This window comes from Quercus lobata, chromosome 2, assembly GCF_001633185.2.
Source record: "Quercus lobata isolate SW786 chromosome 2, ValleyOak3.0 Primary Assembly, whole genome shotgun sequence".
NCBI classification, from domain to species: Eukaryota; Viridiplantae; Streptophyta; class Magnoliopsida; order Fagales; family Fagaceae; genus Quercus; species Quercus lobata.
Window position 1 is genome coordinate 62,972,977 of NC_044905.1, and position 25,404 is coordinate 62,998,380.

Genomic DNA, 25,404 nt, shown 5'->3' on the forward strand with positions numbered 1-25,404 from the left:
CTAGTGAAGAAACGTAGCCCCTAGTGGAACTTTACGATAGAACACTACATCCGGTTGTTGGAAATGATGTGAGGGATTGTCTCAACCCATTACCTGTGCCAAGACACAAGCCTTCCCCACAGACGAGTAGGGATTGGCAGCCTTTTAATTGTGCTGTTTCCGCACTGTGGTCGCTCTTCCTTTTAGGGGCATTTATGGCATGCCGAGTAGGAGCTCGTCCTCGGCCATTTTCTTAGGCCGTCCATGACTCTCATGATGCATTCTCGGCCCTGTGTCTCCTCGGTGCAGGCCTTGGGCCTTAACATGAAATGGGCTGGGGTCACAAACTCTCTGGCCCCACATAATCCAATGGTAGATTTGTCTAAATCTACTTATAATAAAAATATATTGAGTAAGGTTGTAGTCTAAGGCTACAACAAATTTTGTAGCTAAATTTTTTCCTCCTAAAATACCTATTTTTTAATTCTTTTTTCATTCAATTTTATGGTTGCATTATTTTGGTTTTGTCTGCGTAACCATATGTTTTACTTTATTAGAATAAATCAAGAATATTGCAAATGTTTTGCTTTGTTAGAATATATGACAATCAAATCAAATCAAATCAAAATATCTACTATGTATTTTTTTTTTTCAGACTATGTGCAAATATTGTGCTAAATGAGCTCAAAACGACGTGAACATCGAGGGATTTGAAAATAGTGATAACCCAATTTATTAGAGAACTTGGTCTTGGTGCAATTTTAATTGTGGCCTTTGATTCAGTGTGTTTGGTGAAACTCTTTTGGTCCTATACGGTATCCAGATAATTGAATTTTTATCAAAGTCTTGTAAAATCAGAGCTATAAACAATGACCCCAAGAAAGCACTTTGTCAACCAAATATTTTAAGGTTAGTAATGAACTAGAAAAAAAAAGTTAGAAGACAAGCATGAATGAGACTGATTTCTTAAAGGTTATTATCATGTCCTGAAGTAGTCAGCATACAAGATTGATCACAAGATTTACTTTTTTCAGAGTTGCTTCCACACAAGCTCAAAAGGTGTAACTTTAACAGAAGCAAATGGCCATAAGTGTACCATTAATTTGCTGAAGTAAAAAGCACTGCATCTAAAGAAGTGTTAGATCAACTTTCACAATTTCTTCAAGTACAAGAGCACTTTGTACTGGCCACTTGTTAATTAGTACCAATATAATTTTAGTTGAAATATATATCACACCAATGGTTTTGCATAGGATGTGTTTAAAGCTTAAACATTTCCAACCCAAATAATGGCCAATCCCATTATTTTTCTCTCTTTTAGGTACACCTCCTCTTGCTTCTGATAGCTAGCTTAATTAGCTCCCTTCTCAAACATCTAACCAAGTTGGAGGGAAAAAAAAAAGCACCTTCAAAAAGCTATGTAGACATTAAAATGCTCTAGCAACCACCGATGCTTAAGTCTTTTCGATTACATGAAAAGAGAGCAAATTAATTCAACGTTTTGTTGTGGAAAAAAGTAATGAACGGGCAAGGTTTCTTCAAGGGTCACATTCAAACTAAGGATCTTCTCAACTACTGATTGATTTATATTTATATATATAAGAACAATTGCATTTTGCATTTTTTTTCTTACCCCCATTTCTATATCATTCTATATTTACCTTTATGTAGCATTGTTGTGCCACTAAATGTTCAAGAAGAAACATTACATCACAGATAATAATCCAGAATTAGAACTAAAAATGTTGCGGAATGTCCAATGTACAAGCACTTTGCATTAATCTTTTATAAATTAATAATATCCTTTTCACTAATCTTGTTGTAGCAACACAGAAAAAGACAGAATTTTAACCCTTAAACTACAGTCTTTACTGGGGTTTGATGGTGCTACAATTATTTATCCACTTGTTTGGTTGGGATATGACAATTCAATAGACGTTAACAACTAATTCATTTAATGATATCATGCAAATATCACATTTTTCAAATCCCACATATATCCCTTACTTTAAAAAAAGAAAAAAAAGAAAAAAAAAAAAAAGAAGAAGAAGAAGAAGAAGAATCTTGGAGTAACAATTATAAGTGTCAAGTTCATCTTTGGCTTCTAAATGTCCTCTTCATGATAATATATTTTTTGGCATAAGCCACAAGTAAATGATATTATTTTAAATGATATCGTTTGAAAAATGTTTATATTTCTATAATACTACGTATAAAATAAAAATATAATTATAATATCATCAAATCTTAAGGGAGGTTATTGTAATTATTTTTTATTCCTGGTATATTTGAATTTGGAAGCGTCATTTGATGGATGTGAACATTTTTTAAAATAATAATAGTAGGTGAAACTGTAAAAAAATAAAATAAAATTATAAATTTTTTAATCTAGTACATAATGCCCACAATAATACTTAATTCCTCAAATAAGTGCCTTTTGAATTCTACAAAGAGGTGTCATTCTAAAGTCATCACTTCTCTAGGAAGAAAAAAAAACCTAAGACCTAAGTGTCATGATGAACACGAGGAAATTTGGTTTGACAATTGTTGAGGTATAAATTTTGGGCCTTAATTTTATTAGTCCACTCACAAAAATACCCACATAAGCCCATAAATTATTTTGAGCCCACATAAATATTCCCCATATATATTACCCAAATATTCTCCATGTTATTGGGATTTCACAAATATTCCGTATATAAGCCCCATAAATTGACTTGGATTCTCTTACAAATATTACTCATTATATCCCACATATTATCCAACTTGGGATTTTACAAAGATACTCACCATATTGCTACCAAAATTGGGCCACAAAATTATGCTATTTCTACAAGAAAGCCCAAAAACATTTACCTTGTGGGAAAATCCAAAAAGTCCAACAAAACCCCCTCTAAAGCCTATTACAATACAGTATCTCTAAAGCCTGTTACGATACGGCATCTCTAAAACCTGTTACGATACAGCACTCTAAAGCCCATTACGATACGGCATCTCTAAAACTCATTACGATATGACACCTCTAAAAACCCGTTGCTACACGACAATATTTTTATAAAATCCTACAAAGCCCAAATACTAATTTGACACCTATTTTACGAAGCCCAAATACTAATTCGCCACTTATTTTACAAAGCTCAAATATTAATTTGGCACCTATTTCATAAAACCCAAATGCTATTTTGGCACATACTTAGAAAACTCAAATATTATTTTTGACACTTGTTTTGCATATACTAAATCCCTCACTCATGGGGAATGTAATTACTCATCCCTCAAGAAATACCTTTCTTACAAGATTTATAAAAACCTATGTACATCACCCATGACAAAACTATTCATTTTGTAGGGATAACCAAGCCCAAAGAAGCTGAGCTAGCCCAGCCCACACATAAATCCCAACAGTTGGAGATCACGTGAACTGACCAACCGAATTTCAGCATAACTAAACAGCTGGAGCCCATTCCCATTAAGTCCCAACTTGTCTAATCAAATCAGAAGAGGACACGTGTCCATTAGGGGTTAAACCCTTCCTTCACAAGCTGAAATTCCATCATTTCTCATGTGACAGAAAGCTGAAAGTGACGTGACAGAAAACTAGAAAACTTCAACTAGCTGTCCCTTCTTTCTTCTCCAACCCATCTGGTTAAGAACCAAGAGCAGCCATAACTAGGCCATTAAAGTTCCTGAAACAATTTGAAATCAATTCATTTACATACTAAAAATGTGTATTCTCTGGTTCATGGACCATGCACATGAACCTCAAATGAGGAAACTTAGGGAAATGTGGTTTAAAGGGCACCAAGGATCCCAACAGAGTTCTTAGCAAGGGCTCCAAGATTGACACCTGGCTTAGGGTGATACAATTTGCCCTAGGGAGCTCTGATTCTAGCAGTAGCATAACCAAGATCATTAGCCTAAAGCATGCTTTAATCCCATCAGCCAAGGCCAATCAATATTCAATGCTAAGTCAGAATCTCTGCTGTTATTTCCCAAAACAGCAAGAACCTTCTAAAAGTTGAGCTTACTACTCTTAGCTAAAATCCTAGGAACGATTCTCTAAGAATTTTCAAAAGATTGAGAAAGATTTAGCAGAGATTATTTACTAATTACCCCCTAAAAACTCAGATATAAATGGAACTCTCCATTAATGCTTCAGGGGGAGAAACACACTAAGATATACACTAGGAAGAAAGAACTCTTCCTTAACCTCCCTATTTAAGCCTTCTCTAAGCTCTGAAAAAAGTGACTGAGTTCTTAGTTTCAAGTTTAGAAACTAAGTTCCCCAGCTCCTAGCTCATAAACACTCCTTATAGCTCTACTCATGAACACTTATCTACCTCTAGTAGAAAGCCCCAGTAGTTTTACTATACACTCTCACTCATTACTCATACTACTCACAAATGACTCTCTACTCACTACCTATACAATATCCACGAGCATGCCTTGGCACCATAATGATCTTGCTGCGCTAGCTGGGATCTCTCTCTCTCTCTCTTCATCTCACACTAAGTTTTCCTCATTATTTTTTATAATGGAACCCATGACATTTACTTATTCATTTACTATTGATGGTTATGATGTAACTGTTACTATAGAATTTTTCCCTTATATTGTTTATTAGAAGACTCTTCTCCAGAGTTAACGGATGATGAGTCTGATAATGTAGATATTTTCCTTAATCTGTGAAATAGCTAATAGTTGGAGGTTTATCCTGTTTTATCTCACTTTACCGCTGTGACATTTTATTGCTAAGCTAGTTTACTACAAAAACACTTTACCGTTGGACTATTTTCTACAGAAACACTTTACTACTGAGCTATTTCTCACGGTATGTTTTTTAACCATGCTAACATGTCTGCTATAGAGATTGCTTATGGACCACTCTTGTTAGTCTCAATCTAGGCTCAAGGCATAAAATACAGTGAATTCTTTGAATTTTCACCGATAGCCTTTAGGCCATGCATCAAGTCCATTGTCGAGTTTCAGTTTAGGCCCCTAACCCAATATAAATCTCATTTATCGGAAAGAAAACTTTTTTGCCCCGACAACAATTAGAAATCCTTATAAAAGTAGGTTATTCTCTGCACCAAATCTTCTTTTTATTTATTTATTTTTTTTAATTTCTTCAAATTTAATAGTTGACCACATGGTTACCTTCAATCTCTCCCGACGTCCATTTATTGAACCTCATGTTTTAATCATGTTATATAGAGACGAAGTTTGGACATTTTTTCAAGATCTTGGTTACTTAAAAATGGATTGGCTCGTCATATCAGTTTATTAGTTAGAAAAATTAAAAGTTCCAATTTGCCATAAACTCTCAGCAATGCAAACTCAAATAACATGGTATTGAAATGCTCACAAGAGCATTTTAGATTAAACAATTATATTGGTGCTTGCTTTGGCATTTCCAGAAATTTAACAGAAGCTAAATGGGAATTGAAAGTAAATAAAAATGAGGCTTCATTCGCAGCATATGCAACAGAATATACTAATTACCCCCTGAAGCTTATGGTCCCTACATCCACCATTCTCAGTACTCTGTACCTTGTTACAGATCTTAAAGATTTGGATATCTTAGTCGCAGTAAAGAAATATATTCTGTTTATTCCCATTTTTTCAGTCAAAAGGCAATGAAAGATTAAACAACTTGCACTTTCTTGATATTGTCGGTATGACTTTTAATGATCTTGGATTAAGATATTGGAAATGAACAATCAAGTCAAGAAAACTAAAGGGTATGAGGGTCTGATAAAAAGAAAAGTGGATGATAATAATACAAAAATTACCATGCTTCAAAAAGAAGCGAGAGTTTACCACAGCTTGTCAAATAAATTGTTAATTAACCATGTAATATTGAAATATATATATATATATATATTTGCAATATTCAGGACAATCCATATCTCAAGAATCAGGAGAAATATGTAGGCTTCAGCAATTGGCCAGTGCTTTGAGGCCAACAGAACCGAAAATGCAGAATCTGTATAGGTAAATCACTTTCTCCCTCTTTAATCCGTTACCACTATTTTTAGCTTCTGCAACTTTTTTCCACATTCAGCCTTTTAGCCAATACAACAATCCTTCCATTTAAAAGAAATAAATAATTGCTATAGATTGAACTTCATAACAAAGTCAACCAAAAGCTACACGTCAGAGTTTTGACCATACAAAATAGTCTACAGCAGCTTATAAAAACAATTGGTCATTTGCTCTTAGTTAGAAACTGCTAATAGATTAGGTTAACTCGTCAGAGTTATCACAATACAGAATAAGTCTATAGCAGCTTCTAAAAACAATTGCTCAGATGCTCTTAGGCAGAAACTGCTAACAGCTTTGGTCCAAACCACTGTTTTAACTGCAATAATTTATAAAATAAAAAATAAAAAGTTAAAGCAACTTGATTAGTAAATGAAATTTGGATATACTCACTCCACAAATTAGGTGTCATTTAGACTATATCCAATGTCTGAACTTGCATATTCCACGACGATCTTCTGAGAAAGAGTTCCGAATAGATTGCACCATGGAACAAACTGCAGGAATATGTGCCAATTCTTCATTCTGCTCCTGCAAAATGATTCAACTTCATATTATTTTTAAGCTAAAACAAGAGAGAGAGGGAAAGAGAGAGGTTTTTTTTTTATAGGTAAAATGTTTTGGGAAAGAGAGATTTTATACCACTTCAGCAAGACGCTCTTCAAAACTGGCAGAATTTGCATCAACAGGCATAAATATCTTTCGATAAGCCATTCTCAGACTATTTATCTAGATCCTTGCCCAAAGGAATAAATAAGCTCTTTCAAACATGCAGGTTAAATAATAATAATTATAATCATTTATAACTAAAGTTTAAACCATCAATATGAAATTCTACTTTATGCGAACCTCTGCAGCTGTGAATCCACGACGCCGAAGACCCTCCAAATTTAAGCCACGAAGCTCGGCTCTCTCTCCAGTCACCATCATGTACTTTGGGACATCTTGTGAAACCTTCAGGCATATGAGATAAAGAAAAATGAGATTGAAAGCATCCTAGAAGAATCATAATCTTTTTCATGAACACTTGTGAAAAGTACTTGATTCAATACAATGTTGAGGACGCTATGTAACAAGAACACTCTCATTTTGGCCTTTACACAGGTTTGAAACATCAAATACATCCTAGAAAGCCCTTCTAGAACTAACACCAGTGTCACAGTGTAGTTGGCATTTAAGTCATTAAGCCTACTCCCCCTTATGTCCATGTTAGAAACTAACACCCATGTTGGATTCATAAATACATAAAATAAGAGGGTAAGATGACAATTTAAGGTCAATTACTAAGAAATGACCATACCACAGAACCTCCACCAATAAAAGAGAACGAACCAATGTGGCAGAATTGATGAACGACGATTGCACCTGCAGTGTGAGCATAGTCCTACATTTGAAGCACTTGAATTAAATTCTAATCAGATGTAACATATGAGAAATACAATATACAAAGATGTTAAATTGAGAAGTGAACCAAGGACTTACTTCCACCATAACATGGCCAGCTAGTAGAGTATTGTTTGCAAAAATATTGTTGTTGCCAACCTTGCAATCATGGGCTATATGACAAGATCCCATTATAAGATTATTATCACCAATAACCTGATTATGTATAATTCTAGTTAGAATATGAAGTTCTCTAAATGTTATACAAAATTTCTATTTTGAAAATGGAGGGAAAAAAAAAAAAAAAAAAAAAAAAACAGCCTCAGCAACCCCATCATTACCGTCCTTTCACTTGACTTCGAAGAACGGTGGATTGAGGAATGTTCTCTGATGTCATTATTGTCGCCAATATCAAGGAAACATTCATCCCCTGGCTAAATGATAGACATATATATAAGAGGGGTATCCTGTATGAAAACATCCACATGTATATAATTGTGACTGTAATACAGTATCCAATACATATGAAATACAGTATCCAATATCATTTCTTCTTTTTTTTCTTTTTTTTTTTTCTTTTTTTGGAAAACCAAACAGAGTGTGAGAAATTTATATTAGTGAAACACAAAAGAACAAAATAAATTAATAATTGGAAAAAAAATAATATGCCATATATTATAAATGGAAAATGTACAATGCTCCTTCTAGTTCTTGAAGCCAATTCCAATAAAAACCAGTCAGAAACAGTTTTTTAGTCATTAGATAATGGTCACATGATTCATAAAATTAGGCCACAATTCCAAGAAAAGCAACACTTTACATTGACAATACAAATTGGCATGGAAGCAAATGTGATTTCAATACGCTAGAACAGAGGAGTTAACACCAATGTCATTGGAAGCTAACCTTGTACTTCAAGTCTTGGCACTTAACACCTACCACAGCATGATGGCCTATAATGTTATTGCATCCCACAACTGTACGCCCAGGAAGATCATCACCAACCACAGAGCCACTGCCTGACAAGTTTAGGCACTTGATAAAATTACATCACAACGGAACAAGAACTATGCATCGCAACAATGTACCACAAAAGGTAAAACCATCACCCAAACTCACGTCATCAAAATGCAATGCTCCCCCAGTTCAGTATTTCCAAATATATGGCTCCCAGGATGTAATTGACAGCCATGCCCAAGCTTGGTAGAGGAACCAACAGTGCAGAAAGGACCAATGGAAACACCCTGCATCATCAACAGCACATTACTAACATCAACAAATCATTATGCAAGTAAACATCTAACCAGTCTGATTTTAAGATTTTTTGAAAAGTCCAAGTTGTCAAATATTTTTGATAAGTAAAGTTTATTGAAAAAAAGTTGGGGGGGGGGGGGTGTGGCTAGACCAAAGTAAAACAAAAACAGGAGAGAACTGGAAGCAAAAATTAGAAAATACAAAGCTAGTGAAAACTCAAGGAATCTAGAAATTCTAGGAATCCTGAGACAGAAAATGCAATAAAGACTTTAGCAATAAATATTTCATCTATGCTACACTTAATCTTGCCCCTTAAAGCATCTAGCATTCTGCTTTCTCTAAAGACACCACATGAGACACAAAAGATCTGCTTGCCATATTTCCCCATTACATCTTTGGCCTAACCACCCCTTCCAACATGCAAGCATCTCCTGCATCCACTTTGGCATCACCCAGGAAACATCAAATATAGAATATATCATAAACCACATTTCCCAAGCCACAACACAATGTAGAAATAAACTATTCACATCCTCCCCATGAATTTTACATATCAAGCACTACTCCATAATACTTAGGCTTCTCTTTCTTAAATTATCAACTATCAAAATCCTCCTAATGCCACACCCACACACACACCAAAAAAAAAAAAAAAAACCCTCAGCAAGACATGAACTTTCCAGATGCTTTTCCATGGAAAATCTACTCCTCCCCCTCAAAATGTAGTAGTAGCACTTCACTTTGAAGTCTTTGTTTGGAAAAGGGAGCCAAACCAACTTATCAACATCCCCAAGCCAAATCTTTATTACATAAAGACCCGACAACAACTGTGCCACAGAATCTACTTCCCAATCTTGCACTGCATAAATGAACAAAAGATTCCAATAACAAAGTTCATGTCAGATCTCTACATAATCTGCCACTATGGCTCCACTATCTCTCACTATAAAAACAAACTGGGGAATCTCTCCTTAAGAATCGTCTCCCCTGGGCCCTGGCTACACTTATGCGAAAACCTAACTTTAGTACCATCTCCAACATCCTAGCTAGTGATCTGCACAAATTTGTCACAACCTCCTCTAATATACTTCTACAATCAGACCCTATATGGCCCCTCACCTCACCCAAACATCAATACTCTCCATTGGATCCATACTTTAAATCTATTACCTGTCTCAATAAAACCGTATCTTCAAATTCATAACGCCACTTACCCTAAATAACTTCTTGATTCCCAAGCCACCATGGCACACAGGAGGACAACAAGTATTCCAATTAACTAAGTAAAACTTCAAATTCATCCCCCAGGCCACCCCAAGGAAATTCCCTCTAAATCTTTTTCATTCTATTTGCCACACCCAAAAGCAGTGGGAAAAGAGATAAGAAATAAGCGGGAAGGCTAAATAATGTACTCTTAGAGAGGGGGAGATAACCCCCCTCCGACGAGTATATTTCTTATAGCTAGCCAATCTCCTTCGCACACATTCTAAGATGGGATCCCAAATAGATTTTACTTTGAAAGGGGCTCCCTAATGTAAACCCAAATACTTCATAGGGAGAGAAGAAACACCACATCCAAGAATTCCTGTCGAATCCTCAATATGTTGTACCTCTCCTAAACTGATTTCAAGAATTTCAATGTCACCATTTCAAAACAATGAATTCCATTTTGTATTAACAGCTACACAAACAAAGCAACTAAACAGAAGCAACCCAAATAAACCAGTTTCCCAGCCTTTTTACTAAAGCAGAACAAAGTAATGTTTGAAAAAAGAAAAGTAACCCAAATAAACACTATAATTCGGCTTGACATAAAAGTTTTTTTTTTTTTTTTAATCATTATTAGGCAGTTTCTCATAATCCAAATGCTATAGACAAAAGATTATTTCTTATTTCTCTATTCAGCACAAAATTGTGTGGATCATTTAATTGATTACCCAAAAATGTAGCACAAAGAACATTGAAGAATAAATCAAAAGTAGTAAAAGTTAAAAAAAAAAACAAAAACAAAAACAAACTGATCCTGTAGTTTTAGTAAAAAATTTGCTTTAAAAAAAAAAAAACCTGGGATGATGAAAAATATTACCATCTATGGAATAGAACTCCATTTTCCACTATTAGAATCAATTATTTCAAGTGTTCTATTCTTAACCTTTTTTTTTGTGATAGATAACATAAAATATTATTAATAAAAAAGCCAATCCGAGTACATTGGGGATGTACTATGGGGGCACAAATCAAGAACCAAAATTACAACGATCAAGTAAAACATGAAGGGAAGAGCAAGAAAAATGAGAAAAGACCACACTCCAATCAAAGTGAGTGTGCAAGAAAAAATACTTAATCTCTAGTATAGAACATTCACATCCCTCGAAGCTTGTAGCATTCCTTTCACGCCAAATGCACCATATCAAACAATAAGGCACTAGTCTCCAAAAATCTATGTTGCGATGTCGCCTAAACTTACCTTGCCAAGACTCAAACAACTCAATAACCTTATGAGGCATAACCCAGTGGAAGGATAAGAGAGTAGGAGGGTAGAAAGAAAGATAAAAATCTCTAACCTCAAAACCTCTACTCCTTGTTGGCTTTCAACAAACCTTATCAGGACCAAATACCTGCACAGTCGAAGAGTAGACCATATCCATAAACAGATCAAAAGATTCTTGTTTCCAATCTTGTGGTGGATGACGAAATTGAACATTCCAATGAATTCTCCTAGCAAACCAACACATAACCTCAGCCATTGAGGATTCCTTTGACCTACTAAGACAATAAGGCCCCGTTTGGTACACGAGTTCAAACACATGTTTTTAATTTTTAAACAACATTACACGTATTTCCACACACTTTTTCGCCCACACGTATTTTCAAAAAAATTGAAAACTATTGTTTAAAAACACGTACCAAACAGGCCCTAAAGCTCCAGAAAAGCCTCTTGGAAAGTACAATCCCCACACCACACATGCTTCCAAAACTTCACTCTAGTACCATCTCCCGCATCATACAAAAGGAGTTTAGAAAAATTCAACTAGTCACTTCTAATGAATCTCCACAAGCTAATACCATAAGCACTTGTCACCTTTTTCGTACACCAACCACCCAAAATATTCTCATATTTCGCCTCAATAACCCTCCTCCATAAAGCATCTGTCTCCATGCCATACCTCCACAGCCATTTTCCTAACAAGGCAGAATTAAAGCTCGTCAATTGTCTTATACCTAGGCCCCCAACCTGCAAAGGCTTACAAACCTTAGCCCATTTAACCAGGTGTAATTTAGATTCACCACCAATTCCACTCCACAGAAAATTTCTCTGTAATTTCTCCATACAATTTGCCACCTTTCCAGGTAAAGGCAGAAGGGAAAGATAGTATGTAGGTAAAGACGAAAGTGTGCTTTTAATAAGAGTTACCTTATCCCTCCCAGATAAATACAGCCTCTTCCAACCTGCTAATCTCCACTCCATCTTCTCTAGCATAGGATTCTAGATTGACAAATCCTTAAACTTAGCATCTAACGGAAGGCCCAAATATTTCAAAGGAAGAGAAGATTGCCTACAACCCAACAGCCCCACCAAAGCCTCCAAATTGTGAACCACACCAACAAGAACCAACTCAAATTTTCCCAAGTTAATACTTAACCTTGATACCTCCTCAAATCTAGCAAGAATCGCCCTCAACTTAGCTATCTGAGTAGGGTCAACATCGCAAAAAATAATAGTGTTGTCCGCAAATAAAAGATGAGACGCCATCATCGATGTACCAGCCATATTACCAATAGAGAAGCTAGAGAACTGCCCAACGGTAGCAGCCACATCCAACATACGATTCAATGTTTCCATGACAATATCAAAAGGCAACGGAGATAAAGGATCTCCTTACCGAATTCCCCTAGAACTTCCAAAGAAATCAGAAGGGCTACTATCGAGCAAAATGGAAAATTTGACAGTTGAAATGCAACACATTTCTCCATTTCTCTGAAAACCCACTACACTAAAGCATATACATTAACAAAACCCCAGCTCACATGGTCATACACCTTCTCTACATCCAACTTACACAACACCCCTAGAATTCTTATCTTCAATCTATTATCAATACATTTTGAAGCAATTAAAACGGAGTCCAAGATTTGTCTATCTTTCACAAAAAAACATTTTGTGAATCAGAGATAAGCCCATTCACCACCCTTCGAAACCGATTAGCCAACACCTTAGAAATAATTTGGTAGATCCCACCAACTAATCTTAGCATTTTATTTATATTTATAGAGGAATAGTCGGGATTAAAACACTTGAAGATACATTTTTATGATCATAGTGTGTACTATTCCCTCAAAAAACAGAGGAATTAAAGAGTCTTCCTCAAATTTAAATTAAAGTTGATTTTCAAGTTTCAACCCCAAATTAAAAAATGTGCAATGTCGTGCTGGAAATTTTTAAAAAGATTCTGTTTCATCTTTATTCCACATCATGTAACATTTTAAGGTGCCACATCAACACTTCAAAAAACAATTGGGGGTAAACAAATCACCTCTCTTAGATCCCACAGAAGTGGAATCTTTGTTCACTAGTACAACTTTAACACTATGTTTACAGTGTATAGATGGAATAATCTAATTGGTACCTTTTAAAATTTTATGGGATGAAACCAGTCAACTAGAACTTCTTCTTCTCAGTAAATTACATTTCCTACCTCGGGGAAAATGTCAAAAACTTCCATTTAATTTCTGAAGCAACACTCAGCCCCCTTGAGGTTATTACTTTTTTTTTTTTTTTCCTTATCACATATCAATCTGATTAGAGAACACAATCTAAGGCTATTTCAGTTTAAATTTTTTTAAAAAAAGTATGTATTTTAACTCAATTTGTAAACACACATAATGGTTAGAATGGTATCCGTTAATATATGGGTCAGAATCAAATTACACTCGGCGTAACTATTATCAATGTTACATCATTTAATAACTTTTTATTAAATTAACATTTTGAAGATCTCAAAGTTGGATTACACACCTTCTCTTTGTTCATAAAACGCGGGCCAAATTTCAAATTAACCAGATATCATTTATACTATCCAATTGTAAACTCATAGTTTGTTTATAATTTAAATAGCAAAAAACTTGAAATTTTGCAAGCATCGAGATTAAAGGAGACAACGAAATCCAATGGAAGGTTTGTCACATCCAATAGAACATTAGTGAGCAGTGTAATGTTTGATAAAGGACAAAATTTGGCTACAAACTTAGTTATAGCTAGTGCCTACAACTCCACTCAATAACTTTTTATTGAATGTGAATTTTGACAAATCTACCATAGAATTACATTTTCATATCATATCCTTCATGCTTGCAAAATTTACAAAAGATCAAAGATTAATAGCTATTTCATTAATCAAATGTTTAAATTTCAAGTTTTTGAAGTCTAAAATTATGCATTAAAAACAAGTTTATGAATCATTAGGTAAATAACATTCGATTGGCTCAAAATTTGACATATAACACAAAGAACATGCAAGAGATAATTAGTGGGAGTTTGTATAGCCAAACTTTGTGCTTTGATAAAAGTTACAAAACACAGACACCAAAGGAAAACATTGAATACTATTACTATCAATGCATTTACTAGTAATTCGAAATCAAATTCAACACACACACACACACACATAAACACCAAGAAAAGAAAAGAAAAGAAAAAGAAAGTAGGTACCAACCTGGGAAATAAGAGCATTAGGGTGTACAATGGCAGAAGGGTGAATGAAGGTAGAGCTTGTTTGCTGTGAAGAAGAAGAAGAAGAAGGTTGGGCAGAGAGCGTGGAGGATAAGCGCCGAAGTGAGAGTGAGGTTAGAGAATTAGTGCAGAAGAAGAAGGGCTTGCGAAGTTTCATGAGCGAGCACATGGCTTAGCGACTAGCGATAGTTGTGTCCCACTCTCCCACCTTCGGACTCGGAGAAACTAAAGAAACAGAAACTTCCCGCTGAGATGAGAAATATGTAGTGTCAGCGTGTGTGTGTGTCTGTCTGTCTGTCTGGTACAGTTTTTCGCTCGATCTGGAGTCTAGACCCTTCTTTTTCGTCTGGAGAATCTGCTTGCTTTACTGTGGAGTTTTTTTTTTTGTAGTTTCTCTTTGTTGGGCGCATTATAGTCTTCCCCGTCCATAAATAAATGAACAGGAAAAATTACCCTTTCCCGATTCTCACTTTGCCTCGCGAAAAAAGTATCAAAATTCAAAACTCACCATCAACCCCCAAATCAAGTCAAAATTTTGGTTTATCATCTGTTTTGTGGTTAAATTTAACATGATTTAGCATTAAAAGATTAATTTACCCATCTACTGTTTGTTTTGAAAAATGGGTAAATTGATCTTTCACTACATAATTTTGTTATATTTAACATCAAAACAGATACTATAAGGACATTAAAACAAAGTTGTAACTTTTTCTCAAAAAAAAAAAAAAACAAAGTTGTAACTTTGCAATGTTAATCATATATTTTTGTAGTTTAGGGGGTAAAGTAAATTCTAGTTAGCTCAACTGATAAAGTAACTTGTGGAAGAACATTTCTTAGTGTTTGGCGAGAGAAACATCTTTTAGGACAAACATCTTATTCTTAAGTTTCAAAGAACATTTTTTGGTGTTTGGCAAAAGAAACATAGTTTTTTGTTATTATTTATTTTTTGATAGTTGAGAAATGAAGGATTTGAATCCTGAAAATAATAATTGAAAAAACTAGGAGAAGCCGATTGAGCTACAAGATTTTGACTAAAGTTATAAATAAACTAAGTCATTCATAAATAACTCGGACTTGGTTCGATAAAAAACTCGTGTATGTTTTTTTGTTTATAAACAAGCCAAACTTAAACCTTAGTTTTAGGCTTGTTAGCTTGTTTAATAAATAAGTCAAATCCAAGCAAAATAAATTGCTCATGAACGTGTTTGTGAATAATAGGGTTTGTTAAAAAAACAAGATAAGGCTAGATTCATTTAGAGGCTTGGTAAAAGCATCTACATTGGTGGAGGCAAATTTTTAGCTTTTTAGTACCTAAAAAAGCCACTTTATTTATTTTAACTTACAATTTCACAATTCACTCCACATCAATAGTTCTATTTTAGCAACCACTTCTTTTAAATAATATTTCTTTATTCTTTTTTTTTATTCTTCATCATTTTCTCTCTTTCTCTCTATCCCTCTCTTTCTCTGGTCACAACCAACCACCACCCACTGCCACCACCAACAACCCACCCACATCAACAAACCACCACCACAACTCTAATTAAAAAAAAAAAAAAAAACCCACCACCACCACCACAAATCCACCTTAACAACCACCCACATCAACAATGGCCATCAACAAACCCACCACAATCCAATCAAAACCCACACAACCGGCCACAACCCTATCAAAACCCACACCACCAATACCCATTGTCCAAGCTAGCCTCACCCTCAAAGACTAGTTTCAAAAGAGAGTGTTGAGACTTTGAGTCAGAGGAAAAGAAAAGAGAAGACAAAGAATGAAGAGAGAGAAACGGAGAAAATAGAGAATGAAGAGAGTGCTGAATAAAGTATAGTTTTTATTTTTATTTTGTATTGATACTAGTTTACTGTAGCTCTAAAGCTAAAAATTTTACCATTGCCTCCACCATTGCAGCATGCTTTTTAGTATTGATGGTGCTAAAAATAGCAATATGGCTTTTTAGCACCACCGATACTAATGCTTTAAAAAGCTTGAAATGGACTCTACAGATAAACACATATTTTATTCAACCTTTAATTAATTCAAAGTTGAGACCACTTGTCCAAAATAAATAGGCTCGATAATAAGCTTGATATGGACTTGATAATATACTTACATTGGATCTTTAGCTCAAGAGCTTGATATTAACCTTAGGTTTGAGCTCAAGTTCAAGCTTTTGAACTTTTTGACAAGCTCAAACATTCTTTGTAGGGTTGGTCCGATCTTAAATTGAGCTTAAACATTTTACTTTTGTTATTGAGCCGAGCTCAAACATTCACTACTTGACAAAACTCAGCTCATTCACAGCCCTAATTTATTCTTGGCAGAGTTGAGAGGTCCTAAGAATTGGACATTTGAGAGAGTAAAATACATATCCTCACTAACCAAAAATTGAATGTGCACAAGGGAATTTGATGAACTCTCAATCTCTAACAAAAAAGGACATCATTTACATTTGGTCGTATTCTTAGAACTATACAGCCAACATCTCTACCGTATTCTGTTCAATTAACCAAAAGGAAAAAAGGCAAAGGCAATTGAAGTACTCCTATCACGCGGACTGTTTACAAATGGTCCTTCCACAAGGCCTCCCTGCTCCCTTCACACTCTCTAGCTTGTGCTGCTGCCCTTCACCCTGCAGAAGAACATCATATCTAATCATTGTAATGCCTCAGCATTCAGCTTCTCTGGTCACTTTTCTTCCCTGTTGTTTCCAAGAGATTGAAGTGTGATAGGTCTGATTACATTACAATGTCACCCTCCAGCATGCGAAGCACCTATAAGGGAACAGTACAAACAGAAAATAAGGGAACCATGAATGAATAACTGTCAGTTCTGATAGGCTCTATATACGACACCGACAACTATCAAAAGTTGACAGTTCAGATGATATTGTCCTAAAATGATAAATGGCCATTACATTATTCTAAGTATTAGAAATTGCAAGAATTTTCAGAAGAAAAATCCTTGGAGGATGTTCTCTCAAGCAATTAGTCAAGGGCTACAGTAATTGGTACATATTTCTATAAAAGCATACTTGCAACTATTACCTTGTTCAAGAAATCATAGAAATTTTAATGCCAAGGCAGATTGCCTAGCAAATAATTATCAGTTCCACTGGCTCTCAGAAGTTTTCTTCTATCTAAGTAATCCTTTTTGTCAATTATTGAATTGGTACTACTTAGAAGGCAAATAAAATGTATGCTTCTCCTCTCTCTCTCTCTCTCTCTCTCTTTATTGAATTGGTACTACTTAGGAGTCCCAGGCTCATTTAATGTTTCCCAATGATTCTAATATGACAGGCACAAGTAACTCTTGTCTGTATATTTATAAAATACAAAATATGAATTCCGAGTCTCCAACCTGAGACATGCGAGGTCTTGAATGAGGGTCGCGCCGGATGCACAATGAGGCACACTGCAGCATGCGACAAACCTCATGCTCTGAGTAGCAGCTCCTTAAGGATGGGTCAATCAGTTCTTGAATAACTTGTTTTTCTAACAAAGGCCGTGCCTGCTCCAAATTTGAAACATAAGCAATGAACAAGGAAAAAACTTGAAAGTAAATTGATTCTTGTTCGGTAAAACACATACAATTACCCAGAAGGAACAGGATAAACAGGAAGATAAATACTTTGCATCATAACTGTAAGATACTAAGTATCTTTATCAATTATTTAAATTAATGATGTATTTTACAACAATATAGAAGGTAAATTAACTCATACCCATTCAGTGAGACACTGCTGGCCTTTGGGCCGGTTTATGTCCATAGCTTTCCTCCCTGTAACGAGCTCCACCAGTACTACCCCAAAGGAATACACATCAGCTTTTTCCGTGATTAGGCCACTTTGAGCATATTCTGGAGCCAAGTACCTACAGAAAGCCATAATTTCTTTCGTCATTGTTTGCAAACAGTATATAACCAAGAAGAAAATAAATGTTGTCTGGTTTTACCCAAATGTTCCAATTACTCTTGTGTCCACCCCCATGTCTCCATCTGGCTGCCACCTTGCCAGTCCAAAATCTCCCACCTACAGTCCAGATATAGCATTCAGTTTTCACATGTCCTATTGATAAACAAGCAATTAAAAGCACTTGATGATGCAGCCTATAATTTGACACAGAAGAAACAACATTAACACCCAGAAGCCCATCATGAACAGTGTATGGCTGGCTGGTATGAGTATTTTCAGGCCTTCTGTGTAATAAAAAGATTTTAAGAGCATGACGTACTAATGGTTCAAAATCATGCGTGAGAAGGATGTTGTTAGGCCGCATATCTCGGTGGACAATACAACCAACTCTACATTCTTCATGAAGGTATCTCAACCCACGAGCTGCTCCAATGGCAATTTTTTGCCGTGCAGACCATTCTAGCGGATCTTGATTTCGTCCTGCAAAATCAGGTTTGTTAGTTGGTGAAAGTGATGACATTAATAGTTAGTTAAAGAAAAAATCAAGTTTCAAATCCAAGTGTTTTCAGGATGTCATACACACTTCTAACAAAAGGGTACCCATTTACAAAAGATAGTTATTTGATAGGCAAAGCAATTTGATCTTCTCAGCTCATCTGGTTAAAGTGTTAAACTAAAAGCATGATATAAACTTTGTAACATAAAATCTTAAGTAAACAGGAAATTCTCCCACACAAGAGAGATTATGGCTGTTCACATCCACAATACCATTACCATCATTGAATATTGGTAAGTTAAAAACAAATAAGGATAGGGAAATTTTACCATAAAGATGAGAATCCAAAGACCCATTGCAAATGTATTCATAAACCAGCAATCTTCTTCCGTCCTCCACACAGAACCCAATTAGCATCACAACATTACGATGCTGTGCACAACTTAAGACCTCAACTTCAGAGCAAAATTCAAGATCACCTTGAGAACTAGCCAATTTGTGTTGCTTGACAGCAATAACCTGGCCATCCGGTAAGACACCTCGGTGTACAGAACCAAATCCACCTTCAGCCAAGAAATTAGCCTGTGAAAATCCACCTGTAGCAAACTCCAGTTCAGCAAAAGTGAACCACCGGGGAGGATTTCCAAATGTAGGTCCCTTGTGCTGACATATGGAACACAATGGAGGAGGGCCAAGAGGTAAATTTCTCGATAATGAAATTGCTTCTCTTACACTTTTGCTTAAGTCCAGATCAAGTCTATAATTTAACAATCCAATATGAGGATCTTGATCTAATTTAGACAATTTCTCCAGCAAGACTTCATATGCGGAAGTTAGAGCCTTCCTATCATGTCTTTGTGAACCTTCCAGCATAGGTTTTGAATATTCACTACTAGAACTGAGAATGTTTGACATCCATGGCTGGAAATATGAACTTGTGGAACAAGAACTCAGCCTTTCACTGTCTGTGTCAGAATCACATTCGTCCAGATTTTCATTTTCCTTTGTGGTAAATTGAAGGTCTTTCTTTAGGATCCCAGAAATTCCAGACAGTAAAAACGGCGAAGTTCCTGGATCTGAGCTAGATATAGATGAGGTTCCAACATCAGTTATAGTCAATGGTGACTCATGGTCTGGACTACTTACAGGAGTCACAGCTGGCCCTCTAATCATATTCCATTTTTCAAACTTGCTTTTATGTTGTCCAGGAGATGTTTCTATTTCAAATGTTGCACAACCCACTTCAGATTCTGTATTTGGTGAATTTACCAAATTTAAACGAAGAACCTTTGCTTGAGATTTCTTCATAACAACAAGATTGCATTGCAGCTCTTCCATGCAGAATTTCTTTTCAGTTTTCAATTGTCTGTACAAAATTGGGGGGGGGGGGGGGAAATGAACAAACAGATGAAGGAAACCATATAATGCGAAATAATTTTAAAAAGACATAAGACGTTGATTCAACATCTTTGAATCGAATAAACATCTTTTGTGAGATCAACAGCCTATGTCCATATGCAATGCCCCAAGTTTTAAATGGATTTCTCAAGATGAGAAACAGTACAATATGTCATGTGAGAAAACAAGGTGTACATTATTTTTATTACTTATCCAATATAACCCAGTTTGATCCAGCTTTCTTGGCTTCAGCAGCTACCACTCCACAACGTGAGCCACAGACAATCTTTATCCTGACCTTTATCTATGAAGAAAAATCAGGTGTCAAACTCTTTAAATTAGACATGAAGTACATCAGAATTAATTGTTGACAAGAACAATGATCTGGACCACCAACTTTTTCTGGGTCGTAAACATCATGGAGTTGAAGCACCATTTGAGAGCAAGAATCTGCAATATCATCCCTCTTGTCAGAACTCGTTCCTGAGAGAGACCACCAGTGACCAGTGGTGCAATCACTGGTGAATCTTGAAAAGCCCCATATCCTTTTACCTAAAATATACAGCTTTCTCATCAATCATCAAATTTACTTCCCAAAGTCAATATAACCAGGAAGAAGAAACACGATCCAGACTAGAATTAAATATTGCAGTATATATAGACGATATGCACAACTTATCTTAATTATGGATCGTTTGATTTTGCTGATGCTGTGTTGTTGGCCTAAACTCAACAACACTTCAAATATGTGCTGTATCATAGATGATATGGCATGGTAATAATCATGAGATACACAATTTGTGAGTTTAAGGAAGAGAGGATCATATATTCATTGCAAGTTAAGTGGAAGTTCTCCATTCTGTGTATGAGTTTCATACACTCAGAGGGATCTCAAGAGGAAACAAAGATATCATCAAACATGCCGTGCTGTTCAGATCGAGAGGAATGACATGCCTCAACAATTCAATCACTCCCTATTGTCTGTGAGGTTAAATTGCTATCATTGTCTTTCTTAAATTTTCCAACAGACTATCACAAATCAATACTGCTTACCCTTGATATTTAATGCCAAAGAAGTGAACAAGAAAAATGTGTTACTGTCACTTTCTGATGTCTGAGAACTGAAAAATTACCCAATACCCAGTTTTATAACTAAAGAGTTTATAATTACACAAAATGCAATGGCATGTTACAAGTATTTATGCTAAGAAGGATTATTCAATTCTTCAACATGTAATTTTGAATATAAGAAAAGTTTCCAACAAATATAGTCATGAGCTGCATATTACAGCCAGAGCAACAAGACAGAATAATAGGCATATCCAACTACCAACAACAAAACATAAATCAAACGGAAAGAACATAATTAAGCTCAAAAAAACCAAACAAAAAGGAGATTTAACATCATTTCATTAATACGTTTGAGATAACTTTTAAAATGTTAATCATTGAACAAAATAATAGGTTCAAGACAAAGGCAATTACTTGAGGAGTGAGCGGGAATGACCACCAACAGCCTTATGCAATCACCAGGTTGAACAACATGTGTCAAAGCCCACACCAAAGCTGTCTTTGGAATTTCCTTTGATGCTTTAACAGCAACCACCACCACTTTCCCACTCACATCTGAGGAACCCTTTTCCTTAACACCCTTCTGTTTCATATTTCAATCCACAACCCACCAACACAAAAATCCTAACTTTCACCAACCTTCACCACCACACCCCTGTGGATCAAGCCCACAAGATGTTTCTTTTTCTTTTTCTTTTTTCTCTTTTTAAATCCACATGAAAATTTTTCTCAATCAGATGCCACAAAGTTCAGATAAAAAAACAAATTTTAAACAGAAAAAGTTGCATTATCACTGTACAATGACTAGTAAATCAGAGACAACCGTCACGGAAACCAATAAGCTTTTTGGGATACCCACATGAAAGTCTAAAGTAAACAAACCAAAACAAATAAAAAGAAGAATAAGAAGACACACACTCCAAGGTATTTCAACAAGTAGCTAGCTCTAAAAGGAAATGTGAAACTCAAAATCTCTTTGACACACCCAAAAAAAAAAAAAAAATTATCTTTTTTTCTCTGGGGTTGTGCAAGTTTTTCAAGTACAAAGCTTTACTACAAGTGAAACTGAAACCTACCCATCTCACAAGGAATGCATGAGATATAGAAAAAAAAATAAAAATTTATAAATAAAAATGAATGAAGCTTTAGCTTAGCTGAGCAAAGTGGGGTGGCATAAAAGATTAGATTCTCATCCAGGTTGTGCAAAATAGCTAGAGAGAAGCGCCAACGAAGAAAGCCAAAACTCAAAAGTAAACAAAACGATAAATAACAAGTAACGGACGGTTTTGGTGGGTACACAGAAATGACTAAACTGTTTTAATGAGAAAATCAGATCAATGATTGGAGCTTACTCTCTCTCTCTCTCTCTCTCATTAAGTCATTATTATTAACCCGTTAATTAACTGCTATATAGAGTTCTATTTGTATTTGGCAACCTTTAGCGTGTGTTTTAGAATAACTTTTTATTTTTATTTTTATGAGTGAGTAGTAAATTACTTTTTTTTTTTATACCCTAAACTAGAACTTTAATTACACTTAACCCCCTAAACCGATGAATCTCACAATTGATCCCTATGTTTCAATACAGTCTATTTCAGTGTTAAGTTTGAGGATGGATAGAATTGAAAGATTAATTTATCTCTCTCTCCAATAGATATGGTTGAGAGATAAATTGGTATTTTAATACCAAATTTTGTTAGAATTAACAGCAAAATAGATGGTAAGGGGTTAAGTGTAATGCCTTTTTAAAATCGAGAAGTCAACGGTGCATTTTGATAGTTCAACTGAATTGATAGTTCAGGGTGAAAAAGTGTAATTTAATTTAGTTTTATTGGTTTATTTTGCTTATAAATAGTTTGGATAAAAGTAAAGTAAAGTTTAAGTGCAATTTTTATGCCTTGTAATTTGTAAATTCAACTATGTGATTATATGTTTCTCAAAAAAAAAAAAAAAAAAAACTATGTGATTATATTGACATACTATATAAGATCAAATGTGTTATCTACAAGAAGTAAATTCAAGTGAATGATTTTTCTATTAAAAAAATTCAACTATATGACTTATTGTTCATTTGATAATCTCATTGAATTTAATGAGGAATCTAAATTACAACACCAAAGGAATTGCAATCAAGTTTTGTCAAAATGTAATTGTATCTAAATAAAAGAGATTCTAAAAAATTATAAATAAACCGAATTAAAAAATAAGTTAAACTATAATCACTATACTTAGCTGTTCGATTCTTAGTCCAATTTATATATATATATATATATATATAGAGAGAGAGAGAGAGAGAGAGAGAGAGAGAGAGAGAGAGAGAGAATTCTTAATCCAAAAAATTTTGGTTGCATTGTAGATGCTCAATTAATGAGTGTTTACCAAATATATCACAGGACACCTAATGTGTATCTATAGTGAATACATTCATAATAAAATGACTAAATTTACGTTAATAGTCAAACCATTGCAACCTTCCACCTTTTTCAAACTTGAAATAAGTTGTGAACAAAATATGAAACTAATTACAAACATAAATGGAGTTAAACAAGTAATTAATATCATTAAAAAAATTAAAACACTTCTTTTGACCTTTGGAGTAGAAGAAATAGATAGATTTTATTTTATCTGTGCAAGGAATTTAATAGGTAGAGTGTTAGAGATATAAAGCCAAGTTAAAACCCTGAAGTTTTCCAAATTTTTTTTTTAATTATTGACACATGTCATATTTTTAAAAATATTTCAATTGAAAAATATCTAGCTGTACAGTACGGAGTATTATTAATACTCATTTCACTTTTTAATATTTTGATGGGTTGAACTTTGATTTAAAATGTGTCAATGTACCATGCTTTTTACATAAAATGATAAAAGCTTGAAAGAATGTGGGGTTTTATTATTTGTTGTCTTATAATTTGCCTTCTACCGATTGGATTTCCTTTGCTCTCTGCATTTTAAAACGGCAAAACATGGCAGGATAAGGACGCCCACAAACACACATTGAGACAAATAACTTATGGCTGTACATGTGTGACATTAAATTGGGTGTGCAGAATTCAGAATTCCAACTAAATTAAAAAACCTATGCTCACAAAAAGCCATTTGCTACCATCAAAATTATATAATTTGATATTTGTTTTTGTCCACTACATTGTACCAAAAAGTAAAAGGATTTGTCGTGTGGGAACAAAATACTCAATGGCTTCCATTTTTTGAATGAGTCCCCTTCTTAGTTGTCCCTTACCAAAACCAAAATAAAACAGCTTATAAAGTTTTTCATATGGCGAATTATAAGTTTTTCAACAATATTAGAAATATAAAAAAAAATTATAACTTTTTTCCCAACATCTTATATGATCATTTGTGATTAATAATTTAGTACATCATTTTTACATAAGATTATTTTTGACGCCACTTTTATAGTACATGCTAATCATAATCTTCCACTTCAATAATTATGGAATTAGTTATGCATCTAAACTTATTGTAATTTTTTATATTGTATTATGTATTACTGTTGGTTTGGTATAGATTATTTTCTTATTTTGCTTAAAAATAAGTTAAGTAGAAATATAGTTATACCAAAAAAGACAAAATATTATACTTAAGCAAATACCTAAGGTCCATTTGTCCAAAAAAAAAATTTCAAAATTTTTTTTTTTTTGATATATGTGTGGGTTTGGATTCAGCGTTTCTGTTGAATCCAACGTCAGGTTTTCCTTTTTTTTTTTTTTTTGCTTTCATGCGTTTAAGGGAGAGACAAATATTACTGTTCACGCACTATTCTGTCACTGTTCACACGCTGCTCATCATTGTAACAGCACTGTTTATACATTATAAAATATTAAAAATGGATCCCACGGTACTATTCACATATTTAAAAATTATTTTACTATAGTGTTTTCAATTTTCAGTTTCAACAACAATAAATTCAATCCAAATGGACCCTATATAACTTTTATGTTAAACGAGTGACTAAAAGATAAAACGTGACCTATTTTCGAAAAAGCTAGTTTTGAAAATTTTTTAAAACTAAGTCAAAATTCAAAAAGTAGTTTTGACAATTTTTTAAAAAGTTTCGAAAATCAAAAAGCTTATCGTGGTTGATAAATCTCCTAGGCCACCGAGAA

The 25,404-nt window shown here is 34.5% G+C and overlaps 2 protein-coding genes across 5 annotated transcripts; both read right to left on the minus strand.

Annotated features, from left to right (window-relative positions):
* Positions 1–6,071: 6,071 nt before the first annotated feature.
* Positions 6,072–14,904, minus strand: LOC115976133 (probable acyl-[acyl-carrier-protein]--UDP-N-acetylglucosamine O-acyltransferase, mitochondrial). Of its 3 annotated transcripts, XM_031097252.1 has the most exons (10): positions 14,373–14,898; positions 8,524–8,648; positions 8,311–8,419; positions 7,746–7,838; positions 7,504–7,620; positions 7,322–7,405; positions 6,871–6,975; positions 6,664–6,750; positions 6,415–6,552; positions 6,072–6,340 (listed from the first exon to the last, which is right to left on the minus strand). In XM_031097252.1, the coding sequence occupies exons 1-9, from the start codon at positions 14,556–14,558 to the stop codon at positions 6,439–6,441; spliced, it is 1,020 nt and encodes a 339-aa protein (XP_030953112.1). In that variant the 5' UTR covers positions 14,559–14,898; the 3' UTR covers positions 6,072–6,340; positions 6,415–6,438. The 3 variants fall into 3 exon arrangements, 2 of the variants coding, with proteins under 2 accessions (XP_030953112.1, XP_030953111.1); XR_004088260.1 differs by having other exon boundaries at positions 6,072–6,552; positions 6,664–6,757; positions 14,373–14,904; XM_031097251.1 differs by having other exon boundaries at positions 6,072–6,552; positions 14,373–14,897.
* Positions 14,905–16,616: 1,712 nt separating this feature from the next.
* LOC115976135 (inactive protein kinase SELMODRAFT_444075-like) lies at positions 16,617–22,543 on the minus strand. Of its 2 annotated transcripts, none has more exons than XM_031097254.1 (9): positions 21,692–22,543; positions 20,604–20,656; positions 20,416–20,510; positions 19,138–20,174; positions 18,632–18,792; positions 18,353–18,429; positions 18,124–18,271; positions 17,760–17,909; positions 16,617–17,173 (listed from the first exon to the last, which is right to left on the minus strand). In XM_031097254.1, the coding sequence occupies exons 1-9, from the start codon at positions 21,867–21,869 to the stop codon at positions 17,138–17,140; spliced, it is 1,935 nt and encodes a 644-aa protein (XP_030953114.1). In that variant the 5' UTR covers positions 21,870–22,543; the 3' UTR covers positions 16,617–17,137. The 2 variants fall into 2 exon arrangements, with proteins under 2 accessions (XP_030953114.1, XP_030953113.1); XM_031097253.1 differs by having other exon boundaries at positions 20,604–20,758; positions 21,692–22,542.
* Positions 22,544–25,404: the final 2,861 nt, after the last annotated feature.